Source organism: Musa acuminata, chromosome BXJ2-10 (assembly GCF_036884655.1).
Source record: "Musa acuminata AAA Group cultivar baxijiao chromosome BXJ2-10, Cavendish_Baxijiao_AAA, whole genome shotgun sequence".
NCBI lineage: Eukaryota > Viridiplantae > Streptophyta > Magnoliopsida > Zingiberales > Musaceae > Musa > Musa acuminata.
The window spans coordinates 20,903,384-20,927,500 of NC_088347.1; the positions used below are offsets into that span (position 1 = coordinate 20,903,384).

The 24,117-nt window shown below is 37.8% G+C and overlaps 4 protein-coding genes across 7 annotated transcripts in view; 2 read left to right on the top strand and 2 right to left on the bottom strand.

The window, feature by feature from the left end:
- Positions 1–5,257: 5,257 nt before the first annotated feature.
- LOC135581616 (E3 ubiquitin-protein ligase AIRP2-like) lies at positions 5,258–8,300 on the bottom strand. Of its 3 annotated transcripts, none has more exons than XR_010492128.1 (6): positions 7,973–8,300; positions 7,641–7,803; positions 7,451–7,517; positions 7,108–7,342; positions 6,751–7,027; positions 5,258–5,656 (listed from the first exon to the last, which is right to left on the bottom strand). XR_010492128.1 is itself a non-coding variant. In XM_065130603.1 (5 exons), exons 1-5 carry the CDS (start codon positions 8,056–8,058, stop codon positions 6,817–6,819), a joined length of 762 nt encoding a protein of 253 aa, XP_064986675.1. In that variant the 5' UTR covers positions 8,059–8,299; the 3' UTR covers positions 6,634–6,816. The 3 variants fall into 3 exon arrangements, 1 of the variants encoding a protein (XP_064986675.1); XR_010492129.1 differs by having other exon boundaries at positions 5,258–5,660; XM_065130603.1 differs by lacking the exon at positions 5,258–5,656 and having other exon boundaries at positions 6,634–7,027; positions 7,973–8,299.
- Positions 8,301–10,789: 2,489 nt separating this feature from the next.
- Positions 10,790–16,493, top strand: LOC103999936 (kelch repeat-containing protein At3g27220-like). The gene is made up of 7 exons (XM_009421839.3): positions 10,790–11,270; positions 12,496–12,681; positions 13,489–13,718; positions 13,891–14,061; positions 14,645–14,750; positions 15,781–15,987; positions 16,198–16,493. The coding sequence occupies exons 1-7, from the start codon at positions 11,022–11,024 to the stop codon at positions 16,360–16,362; spliced, it is 1,314 nt and encodes a 437-aa protein (XP_009420114.2). The 5' UTR covers positions 10,790–11,021; the 3' UTR covers positions 16,363–16,493.
- A 454-nt stretch (positions 16,494–16,947) lies between these two features.
- On the top strand, positions 16,948–22,368 carry LOC135581611 (uncharacterized). 2 transcript variants are annotated; one of them, XR_010491685.1, is made up of 7 exons: positions 16,948–17,276; positions 17,354–17,431; positions 18,020–19,349; positions 19,922–20,188; positions 20,370–20,525; positions 21,591–21,878; positions 21,964–22,368. XR_010491685.1 is itself a non-coding variant. In XM_065128042.1 (6 exons), exons 2-6 carry the CDS (start codon positions 17,421–17,423, stop codon positions 21,708–21,710), a joined length of 1,884 nt encoding a protein of 627 aa, XP_064984114.1. In that variant the 5' UTR covers positions 16,948–17,276; positions 17,354–17,420; the 3' UTR covers positions 21,711–21,950. The 2 variants fall into 2 exon arrangements, 1 of the variants encoding a protein (XP_064984114.1); XM_065128042.1 differs by lacking the exon at positions 21,964–22,368 and having other exon boundaries at positions 21,591–21,950.
- A 1,126-nt stretch (positions 22,369–23,494) lies between these two features.
- Positions 23,495–24,117, bottom strand: part of LOC135624216 (rho GDP-dissociation inhibitor 1-like) — a 1,297-nt gene continuing 674 nt past the window's right edge. Inside the window, exons 3-5 of the mRNA XM_065127634.1 lie at positions 24,019–24,117; positions 23,827–23,951; positions 23,495–23,745 (exon numbers count right to left, since the gene is read on the bottom strand). The exon at positions 24,019–24,117 is cut by the window's right edge and continues 120 nt beyond it. Coding sequence (XP_064983706.1) covers positions 23,665–23,745; positions 23,827–23,951; positions 24,019–24,117 — 305 coding nt within the window. The 3' untranslated portion in view covers positions 23,495–23,664. The remainder of the gene's footprint in view (positions 23,746–23,826; positions 23,952–24,018) is intronic.

Genomic DNA, 24,117 nt, shown 5'->3' on the forward strand with positions numbered 1-24,117 from the left:
TGACGTCGCCTCCACATGATTTCCCAACACAAACACCCCACCCCCAAATCCCCCCCCCCCCCCCCACCCCTCTCTTAGTGCCACTCTTGATCCTAACATTATCCTCTCTCCATCTTCTCCTCAATCTGTAGCCCCTATTTAAAGCATGTGGATAGCAAGAAGGGGCATCTCTTTTTTTATTGTGTGATGCATATAGCGAGGAGGATTGTGCAGCAATTTGAGGAGCGTCTTCGCATCCCCTACCATGTGGATCACCACTAGAGAGGAGGACAACAGACTTCCTTCATCTTCTCCTATATATTTGTAGGTTTTCAGGGATATATAACTTCCCTATGTAACATAATCTCCCTTGTACTTGTAGTTTTTTTATTTTGCGGGTTTTTATGCATCAATCCTTGCACGATAATGAAACCTTATTTTTCTATGAAAAATTCTAGGATTTTGTTTATTATTCTTCCATTACACATGTGATGTAACTCTAGATTTCTCAACAGTGGTATCAAAGCCAGGTTGCTCGTGCAAAATATTGGCTTTTAAACTACATGTGTTGTGTTCAATCACGTAGAAATTATTTTACGCAATTGCTGCGTTTTTTTTATCATAGTTTTTAAATATGTGCTACACCTTTTCTTATTGTTAAGAAGTGTTTTAGATAGGTCTTTTAATATCAAAATTGTTGACGCAAAAAGGGGAGAAATGACAGCAACAATTTAGCTGCTTGCATCCTTGAACAAGAACACATCTTATTGCTCTCGGCCTAGCCAAAATCAAAGAGGTTGAGAACTGCAAGAGAGCTCTTGGCTTGCAAGTTGGAAGCCCCTATAGCTAGGTTTCCTGACTGTAGGTTGACAGCCCTTGCAACAGGTTTCCTAGCTGTAGGGGGCATCATAAGTGGCTAGGTTTTATAACCGCCCAAGTACCCCTAGTGGCCAGGACTCCTAGCCACAAGGGGCAAGGTGGTGGCTAGGGTTTCGTAGCCGCCCATACTCACCCTACAGCTAGGGTTTCCTAGCTGCAAAGGTAACCTTGGGGGCCAAGGTTTCCTGGCCGCATAGGGTACCCTAGAGTATGGTACCCCAAAGGGCTACAAAATAATTAATTAAATAGTTATTATTATTATTATTATTATTATTATTATTATTATTATTATTATTATTATTATTATTATTATTATCATTATTATTATCATCATCATTATTATCATTATTAATGTGTACATGTGATATGTGATGTGGACGGATGATAATAGACAATGTGATGTTAGTGTACATGTGATATAATTATTATTATTATTATTATTAGGGCTTGTAAGCCTCCATTTTTTCTCGTTTATTATTGGGTCTACGTGCCTTTAATTAAGTTGTAACATGAGAGGGTGCAGTGGAAGCGTGGAGGCGATAGTGAGACTCACGAGATCGAGATGGACGATCGTAATGCATAGAGATACATCAAAATATCGATGAAACCGACAAGGACGAGATGGACGATCATAGGGCATGGAGATATGTCAATACACATATAAATCGTGATATGAGTGATTGGACTCATTGGCTCAAGCCTAATCATATTAGGTTGTGATTCATGATTATTTCGTATGATTGCTCATATGATGTGTGATTATATTTATATATATATATATATATATATATATATATATATATATATATATATATATATATATATATATATATGTGTGTGACACGTCATATTAGGAGATCGAATAAAAAATCTCTTTCGATAATATTAAGTCAATAAACATGAGGCAATTAGATTGACCCACGTGGTCTTCTATTGTTATAGGAAGAAATCGATTCTCGACGTATGTTGAGTTGTTTGAGTCCCTCGATGGCATATTATTGAATCAGATTCATTTTATAATGATGGTGATGACTTAACTAAACATTATGGTTGGTTAAGTCTCTCAAGACCATCATGATTCAGAGGCCGAACAGGACGGGAATCACATGGAGTTATGATCGGTAAGAGTTGTTAATCTTTTGTGCTTAATGTGATTGGTCGAGTCTCTCGAGATTATGTTGAGATATCGATTGGATCCCGATCTCCACTAGAGATCCGTCAAAGATCTCTGATTCACACACTAGAGGGAGTTGTGTGTTTCGCTAGAAAATAGTGGGAGTAGATTAAGATAGAAGATCATATCTTAGTTCTTTACTTTTTGTAGAGTCTGCATGTTATTTATTTCTTCTCAATGTTTATTTTCAAAAAATATCACTTTCAAATCTCTTATGTGGTATACTTGATGTCAACCGCCTTACTGGTCCAAATTACACGTGTTGGCTCCACAACCTGAGAATCATTCTCACGACGGAGAAAATCACGTGCGTCCTTGATATAGTGATGCCTATGCCTGAGGAATGGGCAAGCGAGAATGAGATTGTTTACTACGTGAAGTACATAGATGAGTCCATAAACTGTTTGAAGAATAGGGAAGGACTCAACGATATGAGATACCCAAGAGTTTCTTCCGTACTAAGATGACTGAGAGGATACCGGTTCAGAACCATGTCCTAAAGATGATTGAATGGATAGAGAAACTCATAAGTTTGGGAATGGTCCCAGAGGATAATTTATATGTGGACCTTATACTTTAATCCTTACCAGATTCTTTTTCTCGGTTCATAATGAATTTTAGTATAAACAAGCTTGAGGTGACTCTCCCTAAGCTCCTCAACATGTTGAGGGAGGTAGAGAGCACCATCAATAAAGATAAGCTAGTTCTCTATACTAGTGAGACCAAAAAGAAAAGGAAGATAGAAAAATCTCTAGGATAGGTAAGGGCAAGGGCAAATCGGGTAAAGCAATGGTTGCTAAGAAGAACCCAGCAAAAGAAAAATGTCAATGTTTCTACTACGATAAAGACGAGTACTGAAAGAGGAACTGCAAAGAGTACCTTGCAGAGAAGGCTAAACAGAAGCTTGGAGAAGCTTCAAGTACAATTCATAATTAGTCTCCATTTGTCAAACTCTTATGATAACACATGAGTATTGGATATAAGTAATGCTTATCACATATGCATTATAGGTTCTAGTAAGAGATAGGAGATTGGTGAGAGGAGAGATGGACCTCAAGATGGGCAATGGAGCAAAGTTACTACAATGGCCATTGGTGAGGTCATACTACATCTGCCTAGTGGAGCTATTATTGCATTAGATGCATGTTATTTTATTCCTTCTATTATCAAAATTATTATTTTCATTTCATGTTTGGCAATTAATGGATATAAATTAGTTTTTGAGAAAAATAGTTATTCAATATTATTAGATGATGAGATCATCACGAGAAGAACAGTGCATAATGGTTTATTTATGCTAGATATTGTTCCACATATCATGAATATAAGTGTGTCCAAGAGGAAACAAGATAAGGTGAACAATACATACCTGTGGCATTGTAGGTTAAGTCATATCTATGAGGGAATGATTCAAAAGTTACTAAATGATAGATACATAGATCCATTCGACTATAGGTCATATGCAACTTGCAAGCCTTGCCTTCATGGAAAACAGACCAACTCTTTATTTAGTGGAACTGGAGAGAGAGCCACTAAGCTATTGGAACTCATACATAGTGATGTATGTGGTCTCATGTCATCTCATGTCAAAGGTGGTTACTCCTACTTTATTACTTTTATTAATGATTTCTTAAGGTATAGACATGTATACTTGATGAAGTACAAGTCTGAGACTTTCAAAAATTTTAGAAAGTATAAGAATGAAGTGGAGAATCATATTAGAAAGAGTATCAAGACTCTTCGATTAAATCGAGGATGTGGGTACTTGAGTAAAGACTTCACCCAATTCCTCAAGGACCATAGAATTCTATCATGATGGACACCTCCTTATATACCTCAATTCAATGGTGTATCTGAAATGAGGAATCGCACACTATTAGATATGGTACGGTCCATGATGAGTTTTGTCAACCTACCCGTCTTATTCTCGGGATACGCCCTAGAACTCGACCCGAGATGGGGTCCACCTTGATACAAGATAAGATTTCCCCTACTATATGAGTAAATCTCTCTATTCTATTAAGGAAAATCCTCTATTCTATTGAGGGAAATCTTTTTCCTAATTTGTATAAATAGGAAAAGGAATATGTTAATGTATTGAAGCATTTTCATTTCTTCAATAAAGCTAAAGTTATTTCAATAAAGCTTCTACAATAATTGTTCTTATCTTCTATTATTTTCCTCATGGTATCATAGTAGTGAGAAAAGCTTCGCTCTTGCCTTTGGCCAGTGACCAACGTCATTGAGAAATGCAAAACTTCACCCTTGTCTTTGGCCAGCAACCAACGTCGCTGAGAAAAGCAAAGCTTTACCCTTGTCTTCGGCCAGCGACCAACGTCGCTGCAACCATATTTCTAAGAGGCTCCACAGCCAATCCTCATCTTCCTCACCGTAGTAGCCTTCGTTGCCTTCGTTGATCTGCCAACAGTCGATGGACTTAAGGAGAACAAAGGGCGGACTTAAGAGAACGAAGGGAACGCTTGTGCCCTCACAGCAACAACAATCGCAATAGTAGCAGTAATCTGCTCTTGCCCAACTCACGAAGTCTCTCGCTTGTAAACCATTCTTTGCATCGATCCAATATTAGGAGCACCATTCGCAATAGTAGCAGTAATCTGCTCTTGCCCTACTCACAAAGTCTATCGCTTGTAAACCATTCTTTGCATCGATCCAATATTAGGAGCACCATCTTACGGGGGCATGATAGAAGATAAGATTTCCCCAACTATATAACGAAATCTCTCTATTCTGTTAAGGAAAATCCTCTATTCTGTTGAGGGAAATCCTTTCTCCTAATTTGTATAAATAGGAGAGGGAACATGTTAATGTATTAAAGCATTTTCATTTCTTCAATAAAGCTAAAGTTATTTCAATAAAGCTTCTTTATTTCTTCTTCAATAAAGCTTCTATAATAATTATTCTTATTTTCTATTATTTTCCTCGTACTTGTGCTTCTCCTTTGCATTATTGGAACTCTCGTCACATCTCCTCTAAATATCGACACATCTGTCATAATTGGATCCACATGAAATCCTCCATCAATTAGGTCTCAGATTCATGCAGAGTAGGATGATGGTGTAATCCATTGAATTCCACGTGGAATGACGAGTGGAGGATGACATTATCTTCTTCAATATGCGACGGTTATATATATATTAGATGATGATTAACTAATAATATTCTGTTACAACAAAACCCACTAAACCTAGGACAAGCTCTTATGAATACAAAACACAGATTTATCAGTACAATTTCAACCCAGATCTATTCATTGTTTGAATTGAGAGCTACAGGAAGATTTAATCTCACATTCAGTTTTGAATCGATTCTGGTATTTCAAGAAGATGCAAGAGATCAGCATTTGCAACTCGGACGATCTATAAAACAGAAGATTAGTTTCCTGTTTCCCAGTGTATACTCAAACAGGTCCCTGGTCATCTCTCACAGCATCAATAATTTCCTCCAAACAGTCCTGTCCCCATGTCTTGTCCTAGTGAATCCAAGTAGTCCATAGAAGAGCATGTTTTGAGTAAGAATGACACAGGAATCTTGAGACATGGTGCTGTAGTCCAAAATAGTTCTTCAAAACAGTTTTTCCAATCCATAATGTGCTGTAGTGTTCAACTTCCTTGCAGAAAAATGATCTAAATAAATAGATCTATTGATTTACCAGAACAAGGCTAGCCCCTTTTATCTGAGACCCAAAATATATTAAGAAGTTTCAAATGAGAAAAAAAGTTACTGAAATAGACTAGATTCGGTTTATCTGACATCAGTCATAAATTATAAGTAGCACAATTTTAATTAAGATTCAAGAATCTTCATGTATATATAATGATAAAATGAAAAGGAATGCTTCCCATCTTGGAGGACAAGAAAACCAAGGGGTTCTGCTGATTTGGATCACTAGCAAATGATACACTAGAATTGACTGGGAGAGTGAGTTTTGTGCAACATGACTATTCCAGGAATGCATTTAATTTACTTGTAGGATAGTCATGGTTCAACCAAAGTAGAGCTGAGACTAAGGAAGATCAAGTAGATGCATCAAGTTAAGAACAAAACATATGAAAAGAACAATTTGGAGTAATGCATCTACTTTACCAAATAGTTTGGAAAATGTATGAAGTAACTAATATAGTGGTTCTAATGAAACTATCGGCACTTGTTTTTTTTTTTTTTTTTTTCTAATTGGTGCCTCCATTGAGTCAAAAGAAAAAAAAAGTTTCTGGTCTTCAAGCCTGCCGAATGATATTGTAATAGAACAAGAAGTAAATATGAATAAATTATGACAAATTCAAATCTACTTTGTTAGTCACTTTTAAGAAGCTTATTCAATATAGTTGCTTATCCTCTCTGATAGCCAGGTTGACACAAATGTGTTTAAGCAATTTGGTCAACCAATATCAGCAGTATGATAAGCTGTCAAAGGGAAAATGATGGCCAAACCAATCACATATGTTTCAAGAAAAGAGTATTTAGATGGCTTTCATGAGTTCAACAAAATACGAGGAAAGTGCACAAACAGCCAGTCAAAAAGTCAGTTAGATTTCAAATTTTCTTTTCTTTTTTCTTCTACAAGGTGTTCTTTTTCAACCATGGAATATCAACATGTGCATCAAAAGCACAGATTTTATATGCAATTATTCGAAGAAGAATTCAAGTGACACTCTACTGCACATTTGGAACAAGTGTGAGACTGGAAGAACTTATCTTACCAGAACCAATCCGCAAGGAATGGCTGGCCAGCTTTCCAGCAATCTGTACATCCTTAAATCTCATGGTTATACTACATAATCATAATAAACCAAGAAAAGGCTGTCTGGAATGATCAGTGGCAAGCTATCTATATAGCGATAGAAGCGCCTCAGGTTATCCCTTTCTAAAGTCATGGTGTCGACCACCTCACTCTTGTTTGTAAGCACCCATAAGTCTCTTGAACGCACTCTTTTTATGCTTCCTCTACAGAAGGGGCAGGACTGAGATCTCACATTCCTGGTAAGCACAATCAAGTCTAGCTATGGGAAGGCAAACATCTATTAAAAGCAAGTAACATACGATGAGTAAGCATTTACCAGTCGCGGTAGCATTTTATACACATAGCATGGCTGCAGCTCGGCAGGACCATTTTGGTGCAAACCTCCAGGCAAATCCCACATTCGTCGTCTCTGTCAAAATCCTCATCGAAAAGCTTCTTCGGTTCTTCCATTCTTTTTCTGCCAACTAGATATTTATCTCGGCCTTTCTCTTTAGATTGTTCTCTTTCCACTATGTTGCCTTTAATTTGTTGAAGGGAAGGATATATAATAGCTGCAATTTTGGTTTTAGGCAAAGAAGTGGGTAAGGATCCATTGATAAGTAGGTGTTAATTAAAGATCTTTTTAACACAAAGAAAGAACTTAAGTTGAGATTGTGCACCATAGAACTCTCTGATGCTGGCCCGTCTTTCGAACGTAGATACTGTTGTCATACCATCAACATAAACCTGCAAAATTCAGATTTTTTATCATCCTACATGCCCATAAACCCATTTCTTGTTCGATCAATGAATGACATGATTAGTCGCACATACTTGAAAGATGTATGCCAGAAATTGTTGGAAGTGTACCTTGTAGACAAGTATTTGGAAAAGCCCTAAATAACTTGGTAGGCTGTAAGAACAAGTGCAGTCCAGCCATTGCATTAGGAAGAGGAAGAAGGGTGCCAAAGGACTACAGGACAGCCTCATCTGGAGACAGGCACCACCATAAGCTCTTTGAATGGCATCTGCCCTGTAAACCCAACAAATCGCTCGTATTCAAGCGCTATGACATAAAATCTGCCACTTGATTCCAAACATCATGAAGATTGAAAGAACTTGCACAAAACCAACAGATACACCCACATATTAGATATGAGAGGGAGAAGAGAGAGAGAGACAGAGAGAGAGAGAGAGATTACAAGGTGTTGGCATGGTTTATGTCAGCTTCAAGAGCTTTAAGGGAACCTCTGAGGGATGGTGGCCTGGCAAGCTGGCTCTGAAACATAGCCTTTACGACCTTTCTCGTCCCTCCTAGACCTTTGTGAGATAAGAAGAAGAAGAAGAAGAGGGGGAGGAGGAGGAGGAAGGGGAAGTAGAGGGCAAGAAACCAAGAAAGAGAATGGGATCCTTTAAATTGCTATCCTGTGCCTTGATTCCATTAGCAAAACTTCCAAGAATCAAAATGCAACAAAAGGAGGACCACAGTAGCAAGGCAAGAAAAGGCAACCTCTCTCTCTCTCTCTCTCTCTCTCTCTCTCTCTCTCTCTCTATGGAAATAATTGAAAAGAATTAAAATATAATCCTCAAAGATTGACCAGCTGCAAATTGGATGAGAATGAGGCTGTGGGAGCCACTTTGGCACAGGCATGCATTCGGAAGAGCTCATCTTCCCCCACAACCAAAGACCAGGACCACTGCACCAACCACAGGGAGAACCAACAGTTGGACAGGAAATTGCCCTGCCCACTTCCTCTGGCTGAAAGAGACCACTGGAGTTTGGAAATGGGGTTGGGAGCTCAGCTTGAAGCCCACAACAGCCTCTGGTGCATCACTCACTCCATGAAACAGGGCAACTACTCTTCAACCTCATCTAACAAAGGTGGATGAGCCTCCACAACTCTCTTCAAATATTCTGACAAATGGTAAAATCTTAGTGTTCCATAAATAAATATATATGTTAAGATTCTTATCACCAAAATTACCTTTCTTCATGTAGAAGCATAAAAAAAAAAGGCATCAATCTTGTAAATTTGATATGGATAACATTTCCATTTATGTTGGAGCAAAACAAAAAAATCATAATTTGTCAAATAGAAAGAAAAGAACAACAACATAAAATTTATGATAAACCTTGAATAGGTTTCCATGGATCAATATTGACATCTTGGGCATTTCTTAAGAATATAATGATATTTAAATTTTTTTAGAAAGATGTGTCCATATGAATTGCTACCAATCTTTTAATCCATTTGATGAGGATGTTCCTTGTCTGCCAAGATTTGACCTTAAGCAAATATTAATTGCTTGTGTCTGAGGTCAGTCATCCTTCTCCCATCTTGGACCTTTGACCATCTAGAATACAGATGAAAACTGTGTTAGACGTCAATGGAGGTGGCTTTGCCTCAGGAACAGGATGATACAGTTGGCTTAAATGCACCATTGTTTTACATGTGCAGGATACTGGAATTGTAAGAAAATAGTACAGAAGATGATGAGTTCTTAAAGAATACATAAACTCTCAATATTTATTCATCATTATTTTTCTTGATCTCATTTTTTTTATCGCTCATAACCTCACAAGCCCTAAGTCATCTTTTGCAGATGCAAATGTCTTCTTTACATATTTTTTTATTAAATTTATTAAAAATAGATGAATTATTTGTATAATTATATTAAATGAATGTCATGATAAGATGGAAAAAGATTAATGAAAAAAAGGAAAGGAGGAAAAAAAATTATGAAAATAAGAGTACTGATATCCAACGGTATTTATCGAGGACCTATATACTCAACTAATCACGTGAAAAGTATATCACCCATGATATCGGACATATCGTCGGTCGTTCCATCTCGTTGCTGAAACATCTTAAATCAAAACAATATGTCATTTCCAACCCTTACGATGGACAAATCATAAAATTTTTTTGAAGTTGTTAATATGATAAATTTTTGTTAGTTATCTAATGAATTGTTTTATATAGTTTATTCTAAAAATTTGAATTCTATATTAAATGCTTCTTTTTTTACGTAAATTCTATATTAAAAAATCTCAAAATTTGATTATGTATTGAGTGATATTATTTATTTATTTATATAGAGCATCTTTTGGTTTTTAGAAAATGATATTACTCTGTCCAATCGTGAGGTGTCATTGCCTTGAACTTATTGGCTCAACACTAACTTCCTGTAACATGATGTCTCTTTCATTAGATTTTGACATCATCCGTTCTTCTCAAGTGAATCTTAGCACCACTGGATCCAATAGCTTAGTTTCACTAACGAATGAGCTAAATCTTGGGGAGGAGGATGAAGACATGGGAAGAGAGAAGGGTAGGGGGCAATGGAGCAACGAGAATGATGCAAGTAGTAAGGATATTGCAAAGCAACGAGGATGGTGAGGACGATGAAGGTGATAAAGATAGCAACGAGCAATTGCTTTGCATCGATAAGGCTTCGACAAAGCTAAGAGTGATTAAGGGAGATGACAGAGCCTCTTAAGATGATAGGTAGCATAGTAAATGACATCAAGAGTGCGAGTCATGACAAGATAAGACAATTATAAGACGATGATAGGACGAGATAATATTTATCTTTTAAAAAATTAAAAAATTATGAAAAATAATATAAACTTTTAAGAGATTATCAAATTTTTATTTAATTTTTTTTAAAATTATATTATATTATTTTTATGTTAGAATCGTTATTTGGTCATGAATCCGCTTCACTTCATATGATACAAGCAAACAACCAAAAGAAGCCTTAACGTATGACATATAAAAACAACTAAAATATTAAAATATTAAAATTAAAAATTTCCAATGATTAAAATGAACAACTTCGTAACTTTTATTTTTATTTACTTCAACTCCTCAAGTATTTCTCATTCGGAATAAAAAAAAAAAAAAAATCACGTGGCAGCTCTCCCAATCCGCCCTCTTCCCCGGGTTGCATACCGGTCGTCGATCGCCTAAAATGCCGGCCCGGCGCAGTTGTCCGAGTCGAATACCGCGCCCCCTCCCCCAAACCCACCGCTTCCCACCCCCCACCCCTGCTCGCTCACAGTGATAGTCGACCCCGACCACGAATCCCATCAGCGCTCCACCTCACCACTTTCTCCTCCCCGATGCCGCCTCTCCACCACTTCTTCCCCTCACTCTCCTCTCCCTCTCCTCACTTCTCTCCCCCTATTTCTATGGTTCCCCCTCCACTCCTCTTCGTCTCCCTCTCCCTCTCGCTCTCCCTCGATCCATGGGCAGATTCGGAACCGGGAAGCACACGCCGGGGAAGTACATCTTCCTCCTCTCCTGCATCATCCTCCTCGCCCTCGTCCTCCTCGCCGACTTCCTCTGGGCCTCCTCCTCCTCCTCCTCCTCCTCCTCCTCCTCTTCCCGTTCCTTCCCCTACCGCGTTCTTCGTCCTCCATCCTCTTCTTCCTTCCACTACTGGTCCCCCTACTTGGACCTCTCCATGGCTCTCTCCGCCCCCGACGCTAAGCAGGTGAGCTCCATGCCCATCTCATCGCGCTGGTTCCTGGAGGATTTGGTTCGGATGCAATGTAGGCTCTTTCCTCGTCCGATCTATATTCGATCTGCATTTTCTATTTTGTTGCTTCATTAGTAACTGGAACTCTCCACAGACAAGGCCAATCAACTGAGCTCGATTATGATCTTGTCGTGTTGGATTCTGTTTGGGAAGCTAGATTCTCGAATCTGGTTCCTGGAGGATTTTATCTGGATGCAATGTAGCCTCTTTTCTCGTTGGATTTGGATTCTATCAGCAGTTTTCTTGTTATGCTCGAAATTTATTGTGTGTAGTGGAAACATTCGCAAAGCTGTTAGTCTTGTGTTGTTCGTTCATCTAGATCACGGTTTGAGGTCTTTTATCAGGAGTATTGCACTGATAAATTTTCTGCTCAACTTTGTGTCTTCATCGAATGCTGAAATTGGTATGTTCTATTAAAATTTCGCACATTGGACGAGTCTGGCAAACTGGATTTTCTTTTACATTAAATACGTCGTAATTAGTCTCGAAAAATATTTACCAGGTTTGAAAGATGTTGTAAATAATCTTAGACACTGGTCCATTTTATAATTTTGGAGTTAGCCTTGTTTATCTTTTCTTACATGTGAATGCTGGGACATGTTTTACCGAAGTATACCATGACTTGTTCTTGTTCTGTTTTGGCACTTAATTTCTATTATTTTTGAGAATTCCATGATGTATTTTAACCTTGGGTTAGTCAGAGATTCTCTAGTTGAGGAAGTGGTTTAAGCATATCTGTCTATGCCATCTGAAATCCTTCTACTGTTATACGTAACCCATGAGTCTCCTCTAGGTTCTGTATCTTATCTCTTGCTTTGCTTCTGGCTGAATTTGCCTAATTGATTTGTCAAAACATTTGCAAGGGAATAAAACTATGATTTGTCTGTGTTTCATGCAATGAGCTTCATTCTACTTCATTGGTCTTTTCTCTTTTAAGTGAATTAATTTCTGGTGTCCCACAGACTCTATGCATTATGAATGAAAGAACTGTTTTCACAATAATCCTCTTTTTAGAATGTGGACCTGAAACAAAATGGTTTTTCTTTGTTTGGTTATCTTGCTTGTATAAGTTATCTTTTTGCTGATATTTCCTGCAAATTGTTCTCTTTGTATGTATAAGTCATTTTTAATGCCTTTACATATTCCAAGTGAGTCATAATATTAATTTTCTTTCCAACAGTCTGAAGGAAATTCTAAAGGTATCAAATTATCAGTCAAGGTTCTCAATGCAACTTTTGCTGATATACCAGCACCACAGTTAGAATGGGAAGAGATGCCCGAGGCACCCGTACCTCGTCTAGATGGGGCTGCCATACAAATTAAAGACCTCTTTTATGTATTTGCCGGATATGGTACCATTGATTATGTAAGAATTTTGAAAATTTTGATGCTTTTTTTCTGTTTTTCTAGGCTTTTCACTTCATTCACATTCTGTAGCTCTTTCAATTGTCTATAAAAGGAAGTGATTGTGAAGTTGAAACCATACTTCTGCCTTTGACCTTCTTCCTGGTGTTTGATTAGTGCACTCCATGTTTAGCCTTTAGTTATTAAGTTTTAGCATAACCATGCTAAATAATATATAGATATTTTTTAATATATGAGAGAAATTGAGTTATATATGTCTTGTTGCTCTATATTACATTTGATGAAGATTATGACTGGTGAACCTTCGGGATGAACTTGAGGAACAAATGTAAAAGACAATTTTAAATAAGATAATTGGTCTTTCACATGTCATTCCATCCAATGAAAGTTGGACTCGTGAAAGGCTCTACATATTAGGCATTAATTCCCGGACATTATGCATATAACTTGTTACTAATTACATTGACTACCTGTTATCAGCTGGTAAGGATGCCTTATAAAAGAACAATATAGTTTTTTGTATAGCTATTGATGTTTCACAGGGTATTTTTGTTGGCTAATTTACACATCTGGTTGTATGAACCTACAAAACAATATGATGGATAAAGCTGCTAAACTAGACAAGGTATATTATGTTGTTCTTGTTCATTGTTATCACTGTCAAGATTTACTGAATTGTCAACACAAAACAGTCTAAACAAATTTAGTATGATTTTATTCTTCTACGAGCATTTTGATATGTCATGGTGGACTCCGTAAGAGCTGCTTTACCTTTTAATTCATATTCTTCTATGCGTTCGTCTTTTAGGTGCATTCTCATGTTGATATATATAACTTCAAAAACAATTCGTGGGGCGGAAGGTTCGATATGCCAAGGGAAATGGCAAACTCACACTTGGGAATGGCAACAGATGGAAGATACATTTATGCGGTCACAGGACAGTATGGCCCACAATGTAGAAGCCCTACTAACCGCAACTTTGTGTTGGATACAGAGACAAAAAAGTGGAATGAATTGCCCCCACTACCCGTTCCTAGGTATGGGCAGTTTAACACATCGTGACCATCTTAAGCTGCTGCAATTTTGTTGTCAGTGGCATCTTTTCTGGAAGACATCCTTTTTCTTTGGCATTAATAACCAGGTTATTAATCCATTATAATTTTTAACTAAACATTGAAATAGCTTCATCTGGATTTCACTGCATTTAAGGTATGCCCCAGCAACTCAACTTTGGAGAGGCAGACTGCATGTTATGGGTGGCAGCAAAGAGGATCGCCATGAACCTGGATTGGATCATTGGAGCCTTGCAGTAAAGGATGGAATGGCATTAGAAAAAGAATGGACAACTGAGATACCAATACCACGCGGTGGTCCTCACAGGTATTTTTCCATAATCTTTCTTCAAACTATAACTTCATGTTTACACATAATATGTATCATTCCTAACTTCTCATGATATTTTTGACTTTTGGCTTAACACCTTGGAGTTGAGATGTCACACTGTAGAAATTAATGCCCCCCATTAAACATTGATGTGACGACTATAAACTTACATAAGGTTATAGATGTAGCAGGATCCTTTTTGCTTAGAAGGTTATTTTACACCCCTCAATTTCATGTTGTTTCTAAAATCCAATGTGTTCTATCAGTCATAATTGTGGTGCCATTTCCATTTAACAAACTTAGAATATCTGGTAGTTGTAATGCCACCACCTAAGTCTATTTTGAGGAAAGTTTTGCTTCAATTAGCCTGCCAAACAGTATCTGGGTGATCGTAGATTTAAATTATTGCCAACTCAGAACTTTTTGTAATGTTGATTTTAGTAATGCTCATCTAACTCCACACTTCCCTGATTGGAATAGAGATAATAGATGGGCTTTACAGAATGAGTCAAATTATGATTCATATAACAAAAAACACATATTTTCCTATTTCTCAAGGTATACTTTATTCTGCCGTCAGGTCATGCGTTGTCGCCAATGATCAACTGATAGTTATTGGTGGTCAAGAGGGTGATTTTATGGCTAAGCCAGGATCACCAATTTACAAATGTTCTCGAAGACATGAGGTACTGAAACTATATTTTACCTGCCAAGTGACTGTCAATCACTTAATCTATTTTTATATCACTATCCCGTTTGACAAGCTGATGTCTTTATTGTGCAACTTTAGGAGAGAGATATGTGACAGTACATGAGAATAGAAACTGTGTTTGTGAGGTCAACTTGATCAGTTTTAACCTTAGATTCTCTCATAACTCATTGAATGTAGTATGACAATGCGAGTCAATTGACATGCCTATATGTGGATTATGGAGCAAGAAAAAAATGGTATACTAGGATCCTAGCTAGTGTAATGATCTAGAACCTCGGCTGTGTTAGGAGCACTGTGATGCTTATGCCTGGAGAAAACATACCAGGTTCTAGATCATTACACTAGCTAGGATCCTAGTATACCATTTTTTTCTCCAGGCATAAGCATCACAGTGCTCCTAACACAGCCGAACATGAAAAAAATGTCATAGAATAGATAGTTACAGGAGATGGCAAATAATAATCTTTTTTCTGAAGAAAAGTTCTGTTCTGGTGAAACATATTCCCACTCCATATTATTGCTTTTCCTTTTTTCATGTCTGTCACTATTTTTTTTTTTGTATTTTTGACTTTTTTGGTTCACACCTAAAAGATAATACACTTGAGGATTTTTTTCAAAAAAAATTTATACAAAAGTCTGAAGCATGAGCAAATGCTTTTTAAAACCAAGATGAATCATGCTGCATGTATTCATGCTTCATGTTGGAGTTCATCGGGTATCTTTCTACTGATCAAGTTCCCTCTGTGCCAGAAAGGAAATTGAGAGTCTTTTACATCAAAAACCTATTGTTGAAGAACATTTCTGTATTGAACATCATGCTACTTGATGTGTCTGTGGTTGTTGGATGAATATCATCACAAAGCATTTATTTGAGTCGGATTTTTTATGGTGATATTATCCTGCTCAAGTATCTATTTTCTGTTGCAACTAGCAACTGCGTACCATGTTTATATATTAAATGGTGAAAATTGATGCTTCAGAGGTGGACTTATCCTTTTCTCCAGGTTCAATATGGTGATGTTTACATGCTGGATGATGGGAAAAGATGGAAGCAGCTGCCCTCGATGCCCCTACCAAACTCCCACATTGAGTTTGCATGGGTTGTTGTCAACAACTCAATCATTGTTGTCGGCGGCACCACACTGAAACACCCTATTACCAAGAAGATGATTCTACTTGGTGAGGTCTTTCAGTTTAATTTAGACACCCTGGTAAGGATTCTTTTCTCTTGTTTGTTCTTGCTTCAGAAATATAATTTATGATCATCTAATGCATTATCTTTTACCTCAGAAGTAGCGTCAATAAAGGATAACAGAGGAAACCATTTAAGATGGCCTGAAAACTAATTAAGTGAATTGATATGATGTTTGTGGATGTTATGTTTCCCTCATTAGATGTGATTTCTTCTTTAATATGTACAGAAATGGTCAGTAGTCGGTCGCATGCCTTTCCGAGTCAAGACAACCTTAGCTGCTTTCTGGAATGGATGGCTATACTTCACATCTGGTCAGCGAGACACAGGACCGGATGATCCATCTCCAAGGAAGGTCGTTGGAAGCCTGTATAGAACTAAATTAAGCTTATAACCACATTGTTTGACTTGACTCCATCTATTTGTATCCATCAATTTTATGTTATTTGAGGAAATATATCAAATAGAGCCAGACATAATGTCTATTTTTAGTTCTAAAGGAAGTTTTCCTACTTGGAGATTGCACCATCCAATGCTTGTTAGATATCTGCTGGTTTGAGATCAGTTTTAGAGATATAGCCTTAATTTGGCTAGAATTTTTTTGAGATGATTGTCTTAATTTGATTAGAATTTGCAAGGTATAGCCATAATTACTTATAGTTATGGTAAGATAATTATTCACAAGAAATGTGACTAATTAGAGATGTATGGTAGCATTAATGATGCAAAAGAAAGAAAGATTTAAAATACTTTTTTGAAAAAAAAAATCGATTTAATTGATCTTAAAACTTAATTAATTATTTTATCACGTTGATGTCATTGTTCCTCAATACCTCAATCGATAAGTAGATCCGGATCCGATATGACTGCGATCCGACCCGATACTGTCACTAATTCACCGTTCGGAGCGGATTCGGTTTCATGCGCCCGTCTTACGTGAACCGACTCACTATGCCGCGTGCGGTCGTCGAGCGATCACGTGGGGACGACCTTCGCGTCTCTCTCTCTCTCTCTCTCGCCGTCTTGTCTTCCTGCCGTTTACCCATTTTTCTCTCTCTCTCGTTCGTCGCTGCCTTCCTCCGTCGAACACGAATCCTAAATTTGAGCCTCCGTCCCGTTATCATTTTCCATTCCTTCCCTCAGATCGAGGAGGAGGACGGCCCCCTCGATCGCTCGTGTGGCTTATATCCCCCTAGGGCAACTCCACCGGAGATCTTGCCGATGATTTTCTGAGCTGGGTTCCTTAGGGCTCGAATTCCTACGCCGTTGGCGCCATCCTGCCGCTAGAACATCAGCGAAACGCGAACCGTGAGTTTCTGTCTGTGATTGCCTTTTGCTTCTTCTTCCAAGTGAATTCTCAGCATATACCTTCTTGGTTGTTGCAGTCAAGGCATGTGATTCTTTGGGCAAACGCTCTATAAGGAATTAAGGAAGATTTTTCTGGAGTGCATAATGACGTCGAGGTCAGTCTAATAGGCCTATGTTTAGAGATCAATGTTGTTTTTCTTTTGTTTCTCGGATAGAAACATGTATAACACAAGTTGAAGAGGATTGGGAATTTTGCTACATGTCACCGGTTGTTATTCGTTTTGAAACTAGAACAAAAAGTTAGTATTTACTGGAAAAACTAAAAAAAAATCAGAGCCATTCTTGTGGTTAGAATTTTGTTCATTGAAATTGATTTTCAATACAATATTACTCAACTTAGTACAATATTTAAATGTAATCTACATCTTGTGGCATGTCATCGTAACCCAAAATACACTATATTATTGTTGTATGGTGAGTAATGATGAAACTTGTGATGACCTTCAAAACCAATGTGTATACACGGTTGCCATTGTTTCATCCATGGGAATGCATGTGTTATCTGTGTAAGAAATTGGTTTACCTATGCTAAAGCATCTAATTACATATACTGACATGTTTCTCATTATAATTTATTGACAATACTATTGAGTAGCTATAGTAAATTCCAGTTTGAATGTTGTAATTATATTTTACTGATAAGGTCCTCATTGACTTGCCAATATAATTTCTCCCACTTGCAGGTTTTTGGCTTTTCAAAAATTCAGAAAAGCTGGTTATTCTTTTCTAGCAAATCCCAGAACCAGCTTTTCCACAACGAATCCTGGATTTTCTTCAGCAAATGGTTTACCTTTTTCATGTAGATTGTTCCCACAGAACAAGGTTTTTCATGGATGGAATAACTTGTTTATGCTCTATAAAACGGAGGAAAATATATCCAAGAATAATCCCTTGAGGAAGTTCTTTGTCATTTCAGCTAGAAGTTCGATGACACATCGTATTCAAGTTGCCTGGAAACAGCTGTGTGTAATGTACTCTTATAGAGGAATTGCATCTTCACCTGTCAGTAAGATTGCTTGTGCTGCAAGTTTAGCTGTCGCTAGATCCCATTTGGTTCCTAGCTTTCTTGCATTCATTACTGGGGAGATTGCATTGTCCAAGACAGCTTGGGCAGATGGGGAGTACTTTCCAACACGAAATGCACTTTATATGCAAGCACAAGATAGCCATATTTTCCTCACCTCCTTTATTCTTTCCATATTGGAGTGTTTTATTTTGTTTCTAAGAGCATTCTATTTGGCAGTTCTGTTCTCTCCTATTATAGTATTGGCTCCACTTGCAGATAGTTGTGATACTCAGTTCAGAAAAATGTGGAATCATCTTGTTCATTCTACTCTGGAAAAAGCAGGCCCAGCATTCATAAAATGGGGTCAGTGGGCTGCTACACGTCCGGACCTCTTCCCTAGTGATCTTTGCTATGAATTGGCAAAGCTTCATTGTAAAGCACCTGCACATAGCTTTGCCTACACAAGGAAATCTATAGAGAGAGCATTCGGCCGCAAACTTTCTGATGTTTTTGAGAATTTTGAGGAGGAACCTGTGGCATCTGGAAGTGTAGCTCAGGTACATCGGGCTTCTTTGAGATTTCGCCATCCTGGTCAACATGCAAAGCAGTTAGTTGTTGCTGTAAAGGTTAGACATCCTGGTGTTGGTGAGTCCATTAAGAGGGATTTCATGATAATTAACATGGTGGCCAAAATCTCCAAGTTCATGCCCACCTTGAAGTGGTTGCGCTTGGATGAAAGCGTGCAACAGTTTGCTGTATTCATGATGTCTCAAGTAGATCTTGCAAGGGAAGCTGCCCATTTAAGCCGCTTTATCTATAATTTCCGCAGGTGGAAGGATGTATCTTTCCCAAAACCTCTCTATCCGCTTGTCCATCCTGCTGTTTTAGTGGAGACTTATGAGCATGGACAAAGTGTTTCTTACTATGTTGATGAGCTTGAAGGGCATGACCGACTCAAAAGTGCGCTTGCTCACATTGGGACTCATGCACTCTTGAAGATGCTTCTGGTATATTTCTTGTTTATCTCTTTGTTGGAGTTATCTATTTGTTATGATTCCATGTTTCCAAACTTAGGTTTATAAGCTTTTAAAATTTCTGGTCTTTATTCCTACATCTGTGTTGGTGGGAGCCTCATCCATTGGGTATACCCTTTATTGGTGAGTCAGTTGATCCAAGAGCTATTTTGCCTGTGTATACTACTTTTACATCCAAATAAGACTTGCAGAACAGTATAAGGAAGTAGTCAGAACTTGCAATAGGTTCACTGCCGATACTTCATTTATGATTTTATGGTTCTTTAAGTGAACGTTCATGCTTCTTTTAGAACTCATACTAGCAATGTTTAAAGAGATTCTTTATGCTGATGGTAACTGTCTACCTGATTCCTTCAAAAAATTGACTCTTTGATTATCTTGGATGGGTGAGGGTCAAGGTGAGAACCACCTTTTTTTTCCTTGAGAACATGTTATGCAACTCTGGAACCATTGCAACCTTCTCTGTGATTATTAAGCATTATTACACTTCAATCAATGTGACTCTTCTTTGTATAATTAACTCGAGCATTCATCTTTTCCTACAGGTGGACAATTTCGTCCATGCAGATCTGCATCCTGGAAATATGCTTGTCCGAGCTCAAACCAAGCACTCAAATAAAAGGCTCTTTAAATCAAAGCCTCATGTCATCTTTCTTGATGTAGGTATGACTGCAGAACTTTCCAGCAGCGACCGTGTAAATCTGCTCAACTTTTTTAAAGCTGTTGCTCTTCGAGATGGACGCACTGCAGCTGAGTGCACCTTAAGGTTATCAAGAAATCAAAACTGCTCAAATCCAAAGGCTTTCATTGAGGTACTGCCTGTTGTAGCTTCTTTTTCTGAACGGCCAGATTAATCTCCTCCTAGGCTGGGATTTTTAATTGATATTTTGTGATCCAATTGTGCACTGAAATTTACTTCCAACAGTATATGCATAAACCTGTATATTCATTCATGTGTGTGCTATTTCATTTTATTTATGTATGATATTTCAGGAAGTAGATAAATCATTTAGTTTTTGGGGCTCTCCTGAAGGGGATTCTGTCCATCCAGCTGAATGCATGCATCAGTTGCTCGAGCAAGTTCGCCGTCATAAAGTCAATATCGATGGTAATGTTTGCACTGTGATGGTGACAACTTTGGTTTTGGAGGTACAATCTCTTCATCAAATTTACCACACGATATGTATCAGTTTCCGATTCTTTGTATCTCGTATTTGTAGTACTTGGCACGTATAAGTTGCTTGTGTATATACATATAACCAACCAATTCCAGTTTGAGGTCATGAAACAGAAACATCGTGCAGAGCATGGAATGATGGGATGCATCTGTTTTCTTGTCTTGTTTGTGAAAGTCGATATGTTTGCCTGTCATTTAATTTTAGGCATCAAGTTGTCATTTGTGGTTTTTGGTGAGGCCCAAAATTAGATAAACTCTTTTAAAGCATTTTTAAAATTACAATAGAGGCATAGGGCAACTGAAGTCTCTTAGAAGCTTTTCTTAGAAGAATTGATCAAATATTTTCTGATCATGCTTTGTATGCACTCATCAGCTGTTGAAGAATTTCCCAGTCAATAGTTTTACAAAAATACAAAAATTCCAATGTTCTGTTGTTCATTTAATGAAAATTGAAAGACTCATTGTGTTTGCTTTTGGTGGAAATCATCTTTAAACATAGTTTTATATTCTTCATGATGTTGGAATTAAGATGAGCCGGCCTGGATCAGGATGGTGTTCAATAATTTCTTGGTGAAATATCAGGATTTCAAAGTCAACATGAAGTTCTCTTTTCTTTTCTCATTCTTAGGTTCAACCATTTATATGCGATAAAACAAAAACAATAGGCCTTATGCAAGCACATTTATCTACTACAACTCATATATTGATGAAAATTCATTTGCTGAAAAAGTTGTTTGGTCATGTCCGGAGTTCCTTTTCAAAGATCTCATGCTTCACATGAATGGTGCCTGCTTTGTGCATGATTCTGTTCTTCTGCTGCATACATAAACTGATATCTAAGAGCTTTTCATTGAAACTGACCTATTTGAGATATTTACTCCTTGTATGTGGGTGGGAATAAAAATGAAATGATGTATTCGACTTTGTGGCTATTTAATTACTTTGACTGAAGCAACCTGAATATTTTTGTTTTCCAAAGACATTAAATTGGTTTTCATTCTATGACATAACCGTGGCTTCTGCTTGTTTCTTTATAGGGTTGGCAGCGGAAGCTGGATCCAGATTATGACATTATGCAGACACTGCAAACATTGTTATTCAAATCTGAGTGGGCACAGTCTCTTTCATATACAATTGAAGCACTTATGTCCCCTTAGAGAAAGGCTCCTCCCCTGCAGTTTTACATATTCCCAGAGAAATTTTTTGACAGCATAAAGTTGGTGTATAATGATTATGTTTGGTATGGGCTCTCCAATTTTGTTTTTTCCCTTCTAAATGTTTCTTTTGCAGATTCAACATCTGCATCATGCTTAAATGTTATTAAGGTGAGTTGCTGATTAAACGGGAAGTGAAGTGGAATAAATAAAGAATCTGTCCAGATTCTTACACTTGGCATATTTGGAATTGCAGATAAATTTCCTTCTCAACATCTGTGAGGTTGAACGGAAGAATGTTCTGCCTTTTTCATTTCAGTTGTTGAAATCTCATCAATGATTATTTAAGCATGTGTGTGGTAATTTTGGCGCAACTTGCAAAGATCAATTCTTTGGAAATTTCATGGACCTTTTGATTGTGTTTTCTCTAGTTTGTGCCATGTCAGATCAGCATTTCTTGGTCATTTAAAAAGTCATTCGTCATTCCTCAGTAAATTTGTGTTATCATCAATGGACAACATCTGTCTATTTTTCTTTTCCCCAAAATTTTTGGGCTCTTCTTTTATTGAGTTGAATTGTATTAACTTATTCCAATTTTTTTGGTTCCAAAGATTATTATTTCTTGTATGTTCATTGAAGTAAAGAAAAAGGATAATCTTGACACCGCGGTGTACATCTTCTGAAACACTAGGAACAGAATAATGAGAACAAGAAGAAGAGCAGAAACATAATTGAGCTTTGGCGAATCTGCATGGCAACTTGGATCTCTTCATAGCATAGTCGTTTATCTGTTCTAAGTTTATAATCCCTTCTAATGTATTTGTAGAGGGTTAATAGTGTGGTCTTTTGTCTTCGAACACTGCAAAAATTAGCTGTGTATTGATGCTGGTTTGTCTCTATATGTGGGGGTGATATGTCTCTTTTGTGGATCAGTTTTAGTGGATGAACTCTTTATCCATCCATCAATTAGTGCACTTGCTCTTGCAGAATCTGGGAACTCCTAACATGGCTATGTGCAGAAGCAGAAGCGTATGGAGTAAAACTATTATTGCAGGGAGGAAAAGACCAGCTGTGTTATCAGATGAAGTAATTTGTGTGGCAGATCAGATGTCCTGAGTTTGATAACAACATGAAGAAGCCGTCTTGTTTCTTTGTGTAACTCGATCTCTGTTTCTATGAAATTAAGCTCCACTTTAGCCATGATTATGTGTTCACTCACGTCTTATCCTATCCTTTTTTATGTTCAAAAAATATTGTCACTTATGTGTGACTAAATATAAAAGATGGAGGTCTTACTCTGTTATTTAATAGTCATCATTTATCTAATAGTCATTTCCAAGTCTCATGAACAACGAAAAACGTTGTACAGATAACTCTGTTCTTGGTTTTCCACATTTTTAACCAGTGAGACTAAATGGGCTCATCATCTTATATGATGATCTAAATTAACAAATTTCCACAAATCACGAAAAACTTCCTAAAGTAAAGTTTCCACAAATCACTTGTATTTTTTGGCGAGTTTGATAGGTTTACAGCATGATATGCCACCTCTGGTACCGATGGTCAAATTTCTACTTCTTCCTGCAGAAGTAATGGATACTTAAATTAACAAAGAACAATGCACAGTTTTGTTCTTAGGATATCAAACTGGAAAGCTAGAAATGGAAGGAAGCAATACAAAATGTCATGTTAGAGAAGCCAAAGAAACAGTCTTAGCTTTTGAAGTGTGTCCAAAAACCCTGCAAGCTTGTTATTTCACCCACCCACCCACCCACAACAAAGAACCAGTAGATTTGTGAGTCAACATCACAAAATAGATGTCTGTTTAACATCTCCCCCCTGGAACAACTGCAGCTCAAACTCAAAGCAAACCTACAAGTCAGCTGTGAATTCGATTCCGGATCGACGATAACAGATGATACAGCACAAGTGATCATAACCCTTTGCGATCCATCCATCAAGCCGGCGTCGGCCAGTCCTTTCTAATCTCGAAGTAGTAAGTCATGTCCAGGTAGCACTTCCCATCATCATCCACGAACTGCAACAAAAAGCATAGGGAGGAAGAGAAGACCAAGGGTGAGGATGGAGGAGGAGGAGGAGTTGTGCCACGACTTCTTACCTTCGTCTTGGCAGAATACGATCCCCTCGCGAAGTAACCCGCAGGGGTCGCCTCTTCTTCCAGTTCGTACGTGTAGGGCTCCTTCTGGGGGCTGAACGTTCCCAGCATCACCTTGGTGCTGTCCACTGGACAAAGATCCAACACCTGAGGCACACTCACGTCGAAGAAGATGAGAAAAGACTGAGGTGGCACCTTTCATTCCCGTCTTCCACACGGTATTGGTGTATCTGAGGCCAGAGACGATGTTGTTGGAGACGGTGAAGGTGAACTTGAGGCGGTAGCGGCTGCCGT